General features: G+C 40.6%; 1 protein-coding gene across 1 annotated transcript in view; it reads left to right on the forward strand.

Annotated features, from left to right (window-relative positions):
• Positions 1–14,252, forward strand: part of LOC143997557 (fibrocystin-L-like) — a 247,462-nt gene that overhangs the window by 115,055 nt on the left and 118,155 nt on the right. The window contains exons 31-38 of the mRNA XM_077493224.1: positions 216–337; positions 2,382–2,514; positions 2,636–2,828; positions 5,726–5,868; positions 7,669–7,773; positions 9,369–9,554; positions 10,987–11,157; positions 11,924–12,138. Coding sequence (XP_077349350.1) covers positions 216–337; positions 2,382–2,514; positions 2,636–2,828; positions 5,726–5,868; positions 7,669–7,773; positions 9,369–9,554; positions 10,987–11,157; positions 11,924–12,138 — 1,268 coding nt within the window. The remainder of the gene's footprint in view (positions 1–215; positions 338–2,381; positions 2,515–2,635; positions 2,829–5,725; positions 5,869–7,668; positions 7,774–9,368; positions 9,555–10,986; positions 11,158–11,923; positions 12,139–14,252) is intronic.

Raw genomic sequence — 14,252 nt, forward strand, 5'->3', positions numbered from 1 at the left:
GTTATACATTGTGCTTTTAATTCTTAGGGAACAGCTGAACCATACATTTATTAAAATATGAGGAATAAAATAAAATAGAAACTAAAAATCTAAAATGCTACAGATGTATACTATTGCCATGTATGTACTATAAAACAACACTTTATAAAATCAAATGAAAATTATCAGTAGCTGCATGTATTCAGTGTGATGTTTACTCTGCCTTCTACCACCAGGGGGCACACTGGTAACAATTCATGGCAGGGGATTTGGCGGTGACTCGGCAGTACAAATTGGTGGCAATGACTGCGCTATTAACTTCATCAACCTGACTATGATTCAGTGCAGGACTTCAGTGGTAAGTAGAGGGTGAGCAGTGCTTCAGGTACCTGGCTGTGTAAAAAATGTATTTCGTCAGCAGAATAAGCTGGACCAATATAACTATGCAAAAAAGCTATGCCTAAACTACAGGTTTAATAACTCAAATTAGTCAATAAAGGGCAGTTCATTATTGTGAAAAAAATTCAGCCAATCCTCCCATTCTCTTAGTATAGTTTCCCTGTTTAAAGAAAGAACTTTGCACTGACCTTAGCAACCAAATAGAAACACTCTCTCTATTTTTACATATTGCACATATATAATAGCAATTATTGGATGCCCTAACACAAATGTGGGTTTATTTATAAAATAATTTGCTGTATGAATGCCAAGGTACAATTAACCTCAGTAATGCATCTAATATGTATAATTCTTATTATTGTCAGCTCCATATAGTGGTCATATTGCAGCATTTTTCAAAAATAATCCATTATGGCCACTAGGTGGAGCTGACATTCATAGGAAATAAACATATTAGACACATTACAGTGATTATTTGTGATGGCTCTGTAAAAGGTTTAGCATTTGTACAGCAAATGATTTATAAATAGTCCCCAAGCAGTACTTTCTGTAGACACTTGCACGTAAATGAAATCTATACAGCACAGTGGGTTCAGCCTTGTTAATTGGCTCTTGTCTAAATTGGCCCTAGCAAGTGAGGTAAGGGCCTTGCATTGTAATCCCTTACATGTGTTAAACACAAGGTCTCTGGGCTGAATGCAGCCCTCCAGGCCATATCATGTGGCCCTTGTACCTCTCCTGCAGCTACAGTACCCCCCCCCCCCCAGAGAACTTCTCCTTCTCTATGAAGCCGTGGAGAGATTAGTCTCTGCCCCCCCCCCCCCCCCCGTCTAAGCAATTGGCAACAGAGAGGAGGACAGAACTCCTCCTACAGATCCTGCACTTCTCCATGAGGCTGTGGGGAAGCTTGTCTCTGCCCCCATCTTCTAAGCAATTGGCAACAGAGAGGAGGACAGAACTCCTCCTACAGATCCTGCACTTCTCTGTGAAGCCATGGGGAAGCTTGTCTCTGCCCCCGTCTAAGCAATTGGCAACAGAGGAGGACAGAACTCCTCCTATGGATCCTGTGCTTCTCTGTGAAGCCGCAGAGCTCCCTCATCTCCTCCTCCCATGGTCTCAGCATTCAGCAGACTCCAGCAGTGACTGACTCCAGCCCTCCTCTGGTCCTCCTCCAGACCCTGCACTTTTTGCCTCCCAGCTCTGCCTCCAGCTTCTTTCTGGCAGAAGCACAAGCTAAGGGGGGTGCACTGTGATGTAAGAGAAGGTGGGGGACTCTTGATTTCTGATGGTGCGAGGGCAACTGTAATGTTGATGTGGCCCACGATGAAATTGAGTGGTGTGAATGTACAAAATGTTAAGTACTGCGTGAATTCTGGTGCTGTATAAAACCTATAATAAATAAAATAAAACTATTGAAATAACTGGACTTGGCCTTCTCTCCTGGATTAGAGCTTATTGGTATTGTAGGAAATTCCTATTATACTTAGCGCCATATAGAGGCCAAATGTGGTATTTTCTGTTTTATATTTATGAAAAGCATTTGACCAACACAAGAAAGAGCTTACACGTACTTATATAGCGCCATCAATTTACACAGCACTTTACATTAATATTGTACATTCACATCGGTCCCTGCCATCAAGGAGCTCACAGTCTAAGGTCCCTAATTCACATTCATACATACAAGGGCCAATTTAGACAGGAGACAATTAAGCTCCCAGCATGTCTTTGGAGTGTGGGAGGACACTCACAGGGAGAAGATGCCAACTCCAGGCAGGTAGCGCCATGGTTGGGACTCCAACTGACAACCCAAGTGCTGCCAAGCAGAAGTGCCAACCACTTAGCCACTGTAACATTTGTTTTTGCCCCTTTTGCCCAAAACAAATGGACATACACTGGGGGAATTACAATGCATTTTTTTTTATAAAGGCACAAATATATCATATTTTTCTTATAGGTAAAACTGGCCTACACCCAACTAATTTTTCAACCTTTTTTTGCAGGGATCTGCTGGACTTGCCAATATTGTTGTTTTCACTGGCGGCTTTAATAGCACCTTACCGAATGCATTTCGTTTCATTTCGGACTCGGCTCCAACTATAACTGGAATCAGCCCAAACATCAGCATTGTTCTGGGTGAGAACATACACTTTATTCCTTTATATTGTATATTTTATTTGATAACTTTATATTCTATAATCAAATCAAATAATTAAACCTTTAATAAGAATATATACAATTCTCTGTTTTTTTACAGGTACCACAACACTGACTATTCTAGGATCGGGCTTTAGCAATGCATCAGCAGACAATGCTGTGTTCATTGGAGAATCATCTTGTGAACAGATAAAGTGGACATCAACTAACATTACATGTGTCCTTCCTGCTCTTCCTCCTGGGACCTACCCAGTCCTGGTCCATGTGGCCAATTGGGGATATGCAGTTTCCAGGTATTGTGCCAAAAATAACATTATACATAATGTATGGTACTCTCTGTAATTGGGCAAAGTTGTCTTGTTTATCTTCTGCTCCATGAAGGAGGGGGTTTGGAAAATGTTGGAGGCTGCTGTGATATCTCAGTTTCCCTTTGGAATCCTGAGTTTTCCCTAAGCACTCTCAATATTAAATGTGTGGTTGAGCTCTGTTTTTTTTTAGCACAGCCCCTCCTTAAAGAGGAACTCCAGTCTGCTCACATAATTTGTAATAAAAACATGTTTGCCATTCTGAAGCTTCCCTCCAACCACTTTGCATATTATTTTATATATATTGTGATTCTGTACTTGCCAAATATGTTGCAGAAATTTCCCTCCATTGAGTCTGGCAGCATCCATTTTAACTGGGGGCAGCTGAAGCTGCTGCCTGTTCACTTCCTGGATTTACACAGACACACAGAGGCTGACCTCCAGCTCTGCAGCCCGGCAGCTCTCATTGGCCCTCTTATGACTCACCCCCCCTCCCTTCCTGGAAACTGTTACAAGGGTGAGAGAGAGAGAGCTGTGCATGATGTCATACATCTGGGCTAATGACCAGACAAGAAACAAGAAGTGGGCTGTATAAGGTATTTACTGGCAGAAAAAAATGTTTTACTATCCAAAGTTAAAACAAGAAGATTTAATAGATAGAATGTTGAAAAAAATGACTGAAGGTGTTCCTTACCTCTGCCTTCTCCTCATATCGAAAAGCCGATGCAACTGATTTGGCGGCTTGTGCTGCCTCTACCTTCCACACTCGAAACTCTGCTGTACATGGACAGCAAAAGTCTGATGCCAGGTCAAATGTAAAAAATATATATATTTAAAGTGTATTAATAAATACAGAACTGAATGAATGAATGATTTGTATAGCTCTGCAAATGCGAACTCAATCGCCTCAAGGCGCTTGGTCCGTCCTGAGTTGTCCTGCTTCTTAGAAGAGGTGGGTCTTGAGTTTTTTTTCTGAAGGCCTGATGGTTTTCTTCCATCCGGATGTTCGTGGGTAGAGCGTTCCATAGCCATAGTCCTTGGACTGCAAATCTTCATTCTCCCTTTGATTTGTAATGGGACTTGGGGATGAGGAGGCGGCTTTGGTTAGTTGATCGGAGGTTGCGATTGGGTGTGTAGTGTTTTATTTTCTCACATAGGTATTGAGGAGCGTTTCCTTGTGTGCATTTGTGGGTGAGGCAGAGGGTCTTGAATATGATCCTATCCTTTACCGTTAGCCAGTGTAGAGTCCTCAGGGATGGGGAGATGGATTCCCAGGATTTTTTTTCCCGTGACTAGTCTTCCTGCAGTGTTTTGGATGACTTGTAGGCATGCAATCTGGTATTTAGGTAGTCCTATGTAGAGGGAATTTGCATAGTCGAGTCGCAAATTGATGATTGTTCCAAATACTATTGCTTTCTCCTTTTCTGGAATGAAGGGGATGAGTCTACGTAGCAGGCGGAGAAGATGGTGGGATCCGCTTACTACTGATCCTATTTGTGCATCCATAGACACCTCTGAGTCGAAGATGACTCTGAGGCCGCGTACACACGGGCGGACTGTTTGCCCAACTTTGTTCGTCAAACAATCCGACAAACAGTCCGCTCAAAATTTGCATGAACGGACTTGACCACACACGATGAACGAGCAGTCCGCTGAAAGCGTGCGCGATGACGTGAACGGCACGTACGACGGGACGAGAAATTCAACGTCCTATACACTGCAATGCAACCTTCGCCGTGTAAATCCTTTCTGAGCATGCGCGAAACTTAGTTTGTCGAACAAGCCTACACACGAGCGGACTGTCCGCTGAAACCAAGTTTCAGCGGACTGTCTTACGGAAATTCCGAAAAACTTTGTTCGACAGACTGTCCGCTGAAACTGTCCGCTGAAGCCCACACACGAGCGGACTGTCCGCTGAAACACTGTTCAGCGGACAAAGTTGGGCGAACAGTCCGCCCGTGTGTACGCGGCCTGAGACTTTTGGCTTTGGTACTTGAGGAGATGGTCTGCATTAACCATTCATATCTGCTCTAATTCACAGCTATACCAGTTACAGTTATAGCGAAGTACCTTTCTATCTCACTTTTACATTTTCCCTTTAGTCTCCGACAAAGGTCACTATGATTCCCCTGGCAGTGTTTGCATGTTTTCTGCATGCTGCGGGGCAGACACCTTGGTGAAACTAATGTAGAGAACGAAACTCACAATATTTAGTATTGTATTGAATTTTATAGTTGTAGAACATCTTGTATTGAAGGGACAGAGAAGGTTAGTCACAAGGCTGCGTACAACTATACAAACCTGACTCTTGATATGCAGTTACTGTATTTTTTCTCTGGCTTTACTAGCTACATACTAGTAAAAAAGCCCTATAGAGTCTGGTAAAGGAGATCAACAGTGACAACCTACATATTTCTTTCTGTTCAGGTTTCATTTATTCAAAATCTACAACAGAAATTGGGCTGAGAGTGGGAGTGGCCTTTCCGTGAACCAATTAGGCACCTAGCATTGCACAGAGCTGTTATAGTATTATATTTCAGGCACTGGAGGCTGAAGTGGTAGCTGTAGGCTTCCAAGAGAGAGCACAGAGTAGACCTCACTAGTGGGTACGCTCATTGGGGTTGATTTACTAAAACTGTAGAGTGCAAAATCTGGTGCAGCTATGCATGGTTGACAATCATCTTCTAACTTCTTTTTGTTCAATTAATATTTGACAAAAAAAAAAACTGGAAGATGATTGGTTTCTATGCAGAGCTGCATGAGATTTTTGCACTCTCCAGTTTTAGTAAATCAACCCCAATGTCCAGTGGGGGAGTGTCAGTAGAATTTGGTGTCTGAGAGTCTGAGTAGTAGATTACACTTATTGACTTCTGGTCTGATTTCAGCACAGGCATTGAGGCATCAATAAAGTACAATCTACATGTGAACAGCATCTCTCCAAAGTATGGATCTGTGTATGGAGGATTTCAAGTCACATTGAGAGGATCCGGATTCAGTTCTAACCCCCAAGATAACCTTGTAGAAATTGGTAAGTTATAACACTGTACTAAGAAAAGTCATGTTACATGGCAGAGTTTTTCAATTCCAGTCTATCGCTGGAAGGGTGGTGTCCATATCATGTGAAAACTACAAAATGAGAAACTCTATAGCCACGTAACTAGAACTTCAAGCAGGCCAGCAATGGCAGTGCATTTATTTTCTTTATTTGTACAATGCATGGATAGGAACACAACTATTTATTCTTATGCAGATATTACACATTCATAGTCCTAAAATACATTGTTTTAAGAGGAGTGTGAATGATGCCCATCTATATGTGTGAATTTCCATAGTTTTCTGTAAATCTCCCCATCAGAAAAGTCCAAAAAGTTGTTCCTTGTCCAAATTTTTTTAAATGTCCTAGTTTGTCAAGGATTACAATTATGAGAATCTGTCATTTTCACTCTTTGGAAAATTGACAGGATCTCTTGACAAGACAATCACCCACCTACTGATATCTTTACCATGATCCCCTGCCTCTCCAAATGTTATTAGGAACTAGGGGTCCAATCCTTGTGTAAGCTGTGTTTTGGCCTGTGTTGGAGTATATACAGGCATATCCCGCTTTTAAGTACACAATGGGGTTTATTTACTAAAGCTGGAAAGTGCAAAATCAGGCTCACTTCTGCATAGAAACCAATGAGCTTATAACCCCAGCTTGTTCAATTAAGCTTTGATAATAAAACCTGGAAGCTCATTCGTTTCTATGCAGAAGTGAGCCTGATTTCGCACTTTCCAGCTTTAGTAATTAAACCCCATTGTGTACTTAAAAGTGGGGTATGCCTGTAATGAACTTCTTCTTTTGTGATAAAGTTCAGGCTTGGTGACTGGCAGCTCTAATGCAACTGCTACATCATGGGAGGAAGGGGAAATGGTCACAGGAGGTCCTTCACACCTAGAAACACCTGGTACTGTATCTCCAAGGGCACTGACAAACAGAGTGTGGGCTCTGACAAAGAAAAATGCATCCAAGGGGCACAAGGACTTAAATCTTGGTTCATATAAGATAGTGAAAAGAAAAACCTTCAGAGTGCTCACTGCCTCAGATCAGGATGCGAAAAAAAAAAACATAAACTGGAGGAGTACCACATCAAATAATAAAAAATTCAAAATGATTTATTGGTTTGCATTAAAAAAAATCAAGTGAGTTTCGGAGGTCAGAGAACACTCCCCCTTCATCAAGGCTTCAGTTAAAGAGGAAGTAAACCCTGATGAGTTTACTTCCTCTTTCATTCCCTGCAAAGGCAAAGCATAATGGACTACTATGCATCGCATAGTAGTCCATTATGTGTCACTTACCTGACACAGGAGCCAGCGAAGTCACCACTGTCCCCTGTAGTCCAGCGCATCCCTCTTCTCCGTGGGGTCTCGCTGCTCTGCCGCTGTCATTCGGCGAAGCCGCTATGATGTCACTCCCGTGCAGCCACGCTCAGTGCACCTGTGCACCGCTGTGTACGGCGCATGCGCCGTAGACAGCGGTGCCTGTCTTTCGGCAAATATCTCCTAAACCGTGTAGGTTTAGGAGATATTTCTTGGACCTACAGGTAAGCCTTAATCTAGGCTTACTTGTAAGTCAAAGTGTGTTGTAAGGGTTTACAACCACTTTAAAGTAGAAAACTTTATTGGACTCAAAAGATGAGTATCAGTGGGTGGATAGTCTGTCAAAAGAACCTGTTGTTTTTGCCTAAATGGCCAAAATGGAAGCTATTGTTTTTAATTTGAAACTTCGAAGTAAGCTTTATTAGAAGTTTTTTTTATATATATTTTTTTTTTTATTTCTCGCACTCAGGCTCCTTCCCATGCAATGTCTCTGTTAGCTCAGCCACCGAATTGACCTGTGTGATACAGAAACCTGGAAAAGTCTTCACTGTCACCAATGAAGGAAGCAATACACGTAAGTGGACTAGTGTTCTCTTCTTAAATGAGACTGGTATTTCTTTACACAGCATGACCTCACCTGTAAGCTAGTTATTCTTTTTTTAATTTTAAATACCTATTACATTAACAACATTTTATGTTTATGCACTTTTTTTCTCTGAACAATGTTTTATGAATCCTCTACCTTGGCCCGTATTTAGGAATCACACTGCTCCGAGTCCTGGTACAGAGGGCTTCCTTTGGGCAGGCTTAATCCTACTTAGTTTTCCGTCATGTTAATCATTGTTGTGATGACAACTAAAACTTTAATGTGCCAGCGTGATAACTGCTCTTTATGAAAAGCTACCCCTGGTATATACCGTTCATAATGCAGAAGTCTGTAGAGAACATTCTTTCATGTCAAATGAGCTACAGAGAGACTAGTGGTTCCTCTGGGCTGTACTGTGCAACTTCCATTTCAAGCAGAACTATATAGCATAATAGCTTGGTTATATTACCAACGTGACTTGTTCTGAATAGGAACAGCTATGCAAATCAGCCAGTCTCCTGTGCATGTCCTACATTAAGATCATTGGGGTTGATTTACTAAAGGCAAATCCACTTTGCACTACAAGTGCACTTAGAAGTGCAGTCGCTGTAGATCTGAAGGGAAGATCTGAAATGAGGGGAAGCTCTGCTGATTTTATCATCCAATCATGTACAAACAAAAATGCTGTTTTTTTATATTCCTTAAATGTCCCCCTCGGATCTACAGGGACTGCACTTCCAAGTGCACTTGTAGGGCAAAGTGGATTTGCCTTTAGTAAATAAACCCCATTGTGCTGTGTTTTTGTCCACCCTGACCTTTAATTGCTATGACACATTAAGGTAGGAGGAAGTGGCCACACAGAGCTTCTTGGAATACTTCTATTTGAAATGTGACTTTTTGAAATCTGACTTTTGGAGAAATGGGAACCCCTTAAACAAGTGATTCTCTCACCATAGTAGACATTTTTACAAAAGAGCTCTCTGTGAAGAAATGTTTTAATACTTATCTTTACCAGTGCTTGTGTGTTGGGTCATTGCACTTTTGAAGAACATCCAAAACACTTCCAGGAGTGTCAAATCATTGGTCCCCCAATGAATGGTTTCTTCCTCCTGCCCTTATGCCACTACTGTGTGTAGCAGTCAACAGGTAGAGCCACAGCACGCTGCAGGGGAAGCAACCATCTGACATTCCCAGAAGTGTGTTAGATGCTGCAGATTTTTAGGTCATCTTACAAAAAGCTCCCTATAAGGAAAAAAGTTAATACTTTCCTGCCTTGTGGTCTGTGCTTTGGATCTTTGCTATCTTGAAGATGTGCAATGGGTGAAGACTCTTTAGCATCCAACATAATTCCAGTAATGTCAGATGTCTTCCCCACAGGAAGCCCATTATATATGTGAGAGAGTACACTGCTGCTACTTACTGTAGATTATGTTGGGTGTAGTGGTCACTATTCTCCTGTCTCAGAAAGTATGACAACTGGGAGGTAAAAAGACAAAGTTTCTGTGCAGTATATTCTATTACACGTATCTTCTTTTTTGTGACTCCATCTTTGCATCCGGTAACGTAATTATATTTTATTTCAGAATACGGAGCTGGCTATGCTTGGTCTCCATCAACACTGGATATATCTGTAGGTGACACTGTAGTCTGGACATGGAACTCTCAGCCCTTAATAACGGGTATTGGATATAGAGTATTTTCAGTGTCGGATCCTGGCAACCTTACATATGATGGCAATGCCTTCAACAGTGGACCTCAAGTGTCATCAGGTTTGTATTCAGTTCATCCATTACTATAGGAAACTCTCAGTTGTCTTATAGACTGAATGGGGCATGTGTTTGATGTCACAAGCTGGGCTCAATAACGGCAAAGCAATGTATTTATAACTAGCTGATAATCGTAAAAATTTGCAGATTCTATAATTCATAAAGGGTATAGCTCATACAAAATCTTTGTTTTGTTTACATTTTAGTGGCTATAGGCAGACCAGGATGAGAATAAAACCTGTTTCTGTTTTAGATAAACCATTGGTATTGTTATATTATAGTACAGTGATGGCGAACCTTGGCACCCCAGATGTTTTGGAACTACATTTCCCATGATGCTCATATACTCTGCAGTGTAGTTGAGCATCATAGGAAATGTAGTTCCAAAACATCTGGGGTGCCAAGGTTCGCCATCACTGTTATAGTATGTTCAGTTCAGCTCTGCAATACAAGTCTGTTTTATCTCTTTAAATGTGTTGCAAGTACAAAAAAATACCTAGTGATCCTGCCAGAAATCCAGTGAGCTCCCAACTTCCTGCTGCAAGTGCATTAAAAATCCTTGTAATCCTACCAGAAATCCAATGAGCTCTTAACTTCCTTCTGTGAGCTTACAACACAGTGTCACTGCTATAGTGGAATCCCAAGAAGTGTTGTCAGCCCGCCTAGGACCCATGCACACTTGGTGTTTAGCCCCAGTGCATGGGGCTCTAGTGTTAAACTGCTAAACGCCAGAGAACGATTCATCAGGCTTAAATGCCCAAAATGCATGGCACCTTAGTTCTCTGCCGGGCTCGAGAAAATCACCACTCCAACCCTTTCTGTTAATTTCTTTCGCAGAAAAAAAATGACTGTCTTGAGTCCCATGAACCTGCCAGCATTTATTGTGTAGGGAAAGGGCCCATTGAAGATGTAGTTCTGCGAAACATGCCTACATACACAATGAGCTACAGTACCATTTTTTTTTTCACTTTTTTTTATTGTTTACTGGATAATTTGTACAAACAAGAGATTATCATACAGCATGTGTCAAATAACACTTATATTGGAAAAATGGTAATTACAGTATGTGCAGTTCATCTGATAATAATTTGTACTCTGAACATAAAAGTAATTGTTAAGCATGGATGAACAGTTGGACCATTTTACAGTTTAACATTTTAGCAATTCTAGATTCCTTTTTTGCAAGCCTGGTGGTTATGTCAAAAGTGTTATAAAAGTGTTTTTTTGCTTCAAGAAAAAAGTAAAAGAAAAAAATTGATGCTGGGACATGCTATATAGGGGAAGAGGGAGGTGTGGGGATACATTTGAGACATGCATATACAAATCATTTCAAATATACCTAGTATTTAAATTCTCTCCTATTGGGAATTGTACATTTGACAATTCTCCATTTAATTTGTATGGTGATGCTTTAACACTGTTTACTTTGTTTCAGGCGTCTTTTCCTACGAGTTCACATCTCCAGGAACCTATTACTACAGCAGTGGTTACATCAATAGTGCACAGTCATTATACATGCAGGGGGTGGTCTATGTCTCTCCACTCAAAGAAACCATCAGTGCGGTACAGGTGACAGTTGGAGGATTTGAAGCTGATTATGTACCAGGTAAGTCATTTTGGAACTAGACTAATATTTGCTTAGCACTGTTGTACTCACTGCAAGAGATGAGTGCTATAGTGAATTGGTAGACAGTGACCAAAAGAACCTCGCCAGTTCAATATAGAACAAAGTGGCAGTGGGCCTTTCCATTTGGAATGCCATGCTCCAAAGGGAACACAGACACCTTGTCCCCTGAATGACCTCAGTTTACCTTAAAGGATTCAGTGGCAATCCTGCTTTCAGGGCCACTGGTCCTTTTAGGAGACATTAGTTGGCCCCTGTGACATCAGTGACCAAAAAGTAATTGGCTTGCATCCTTAATACTCCTAGAACTCGGTAATATTGCAAATGCCAGCTTTACTATGCATTCTTATAGCTCAAATCTGTTCCTTCATCCCACTTCGAATAAGCTCATGCTGCAATACCTTATTTCAATAAGAGGTGGCTAAGGTTAAGATCTCTATCTACATACAGCATTTATTTCCTGCCATAACTAAGGACCTGTGGTGAGAGGCATGGCCCAATATATTACTACATATAGGAACCCTTCTGCTCTGTTATTCAGTTTTTTTCCTTTATTGCACCCATTGCATGAAAATTATTCCTTGTCCTTGTGTGAATCTTTGTGAATTGAGCCAATAGACATAAAAACAGACATTCAGATTGAATCTGGTTATTCAAAAGATAGAAATGTGTACAAAATAGTATACACTGTATATAATCACTTGTGTGTATTATTCTTTGTTTAATTTATATTTGGGTGTTTCTGCAGTTCCTCTTTCACCTTCACCAGCTGCTGACTGTGTCACTCCAGAACCTAGTTGTCCACAGTTAATTGATGGTACATCAAGCAACTATTCCATCTGGTTCGGGTACTCCAACTGTTACTCACCTTCCATTACCAGTATTACACCAAACTATGGAACAATTCATGACCCAATAACCATACTGGGATCTGGCTTCAGCAACGTCACATGCGCTAACCAGGTAACTAGTTAAAGGAGACCTTAGAGAGAGTGAAAAGTGTGTGCATGTTGCAAGAGGGAGATAAGAGGAGGAATTCAAGGGGCAATCTTACTCAAGTAACTTATGCTGCGCACACACGATCGGATTTTCCGACAACAAATGTTCGATGGGAATTTGTTGTCGGAAATTCGTACCGTGTGTAAATTCCGAGCGTGTGTACACAATTCCAACGCACAAAATACCACGCATGCTCTGAATCAAGTACGAGGCGGAATCGCTCAGTCTGGTAAAACTATCGTTCATAATGGAGAGAGCACATTCGTCACGCTGCACATTTTTTAATCTTTCAATACAGCGCATTCTCTTCTCCTTTATAATGCTAGCATAATGAAGTTGTTTTGTAACTGATATTCACACAGAGTTCTGGCAAACTGATTTCTTTCTTATTTCTTGTGATCTCATGAATACATTTTTTTTTTTGTCCGCCAGATCTCCATCTTTTTTTTGGAAATCAAGATTTCCTGTTTTTTTTTGATCTCCATAATCTTTTTTTTCTTTCTGTGTGTCAAGTTACCACAACACCATTATTATCTTGTATTTTTTAACCTCAAGGGGATTTTTTGGTGTTGGCGTCCCTTGTTAAATTGACATTGTCTTTTTTAAATGTACCTGACTACTCACAAACAAACTGTCCTTTTTTAATTATAACACATAGCCAATGATTTAAGAAAAAAATATACATTTATTATGGGTCATAACAAAATAAAGAGGAAGGCAACGCTGGTTAAACTGGTGAAATTAGCGAAGCCTTTGTACCCTAGGGCACACATCAACTATTTGACAGGCAAAATTGGGAGACTGAGGAGTCAATTTAATAGGGAGCACAAATCGGGTCCAGGACTCTGAGAGATCAGGAACAGCAGCAGATGACATATATGTCCCCAGGCTATGGTCTTACAACAGCCTGCGTCTTTTGCCAGACCAGACCAAACCCAGGCCATCACTCTCTTGTCTTCCTTACACACTTGCTTCCATGCTTGCTTCCAGGCTGTGGCTCTGGTGTGGGAGTTGTGGCAGGAGGTGGAGGAGGAGGAGGATGGTCCAACTCACACAGGTGGGTTTTGCTTGTGATTTCGCCCCTCCACCCCTTCTTTAGGGCCATATATATCAGTTCTTCACAAAAGAGGCATTGGCCCACCTCCATTTCTGGCAGTTTGTTTGTTTGGTTGCCACTTTTCTACAGCCTCCTCCTGGCGGAGGATTTTCTGTGTATGATAAAGGGACATAGTTTTAGTCTATTGTTCATCAATCACACACAATTTTGAGAAATATGTTGAACAATGCTATACCAGACTCAAGCTGGGCTCCTCCACATCTTCTTTCTGGGTGGAAGGCCTAGGTTGGGAAATACATCATTTTGTAGTTTTGGGTAAAAATCCCCCTTAACCAAGATATTATGAACCTTGTATTTCCACATTGGACGATACTATGCACTACATGTTAGTAAACCAACTGATATACATTACTGTAGACCTACAACCTTCACTCAAAAAAGGGATGACCAAGGGTGTTTTTGACAACATTTTACATAAGGGGAAAGATCTCACTTTCAGTCATTGAATTGCTTATGTAAAAATTGTTTAAAAAAAAAATTTTTTTAATTTTTTTCTTTATTTAGGAGGTGTAGATTTTTTGAGGAGGGGGAGGGTGTGGACTGTGCATCTATGGTAGTTTATTTTATTTCATATTTTATTGTTATTGTGTCTTTCTTTTTTGTATTTAATTGTTGTATACTGTCACATTAAACTTTTATGTTTACCTTTCTCACTGTCTTTGGGTTCTTTCTGTAAAAAAATAAATAAATAAAATAATACGCCTAATGAGGACTGTTTTTGGTACTATAACAAATCCGGGATATTTGAGAAAGGCTTTGAAACCCTGAAGAGCTTTTAAAACCCATTGCACCCTTAAAATTAAAGCAAACAAACACAACCTTAATTTTGTATACCCTATTGATTTGAATACAGTTTGTCAAAATGGCTAAACTCTCCTAAATTTCATTGAAACTTTAATGAAAATTTTCAATTCCTCTCATTACTAATAATGATCCAGAGGATAATGCTGCATAGTCCATA

The sequence above is a fragment of the Lithobates pipiens genome, unplaced genomic scaffold, assembly GCF_037356315.1.
Source record: "Lithobates pipiens isolate NorthernLeopardFrog02 unplaced genomic scaffold, aLitPip1_a1.2 Scaffold_19, whole genome shotgun sequence".
NCBI lineage: Eukaryota > Metazoa > Chordata > Amphibia > Anura > Ranidae > Lithobates > Lithobates pipiens.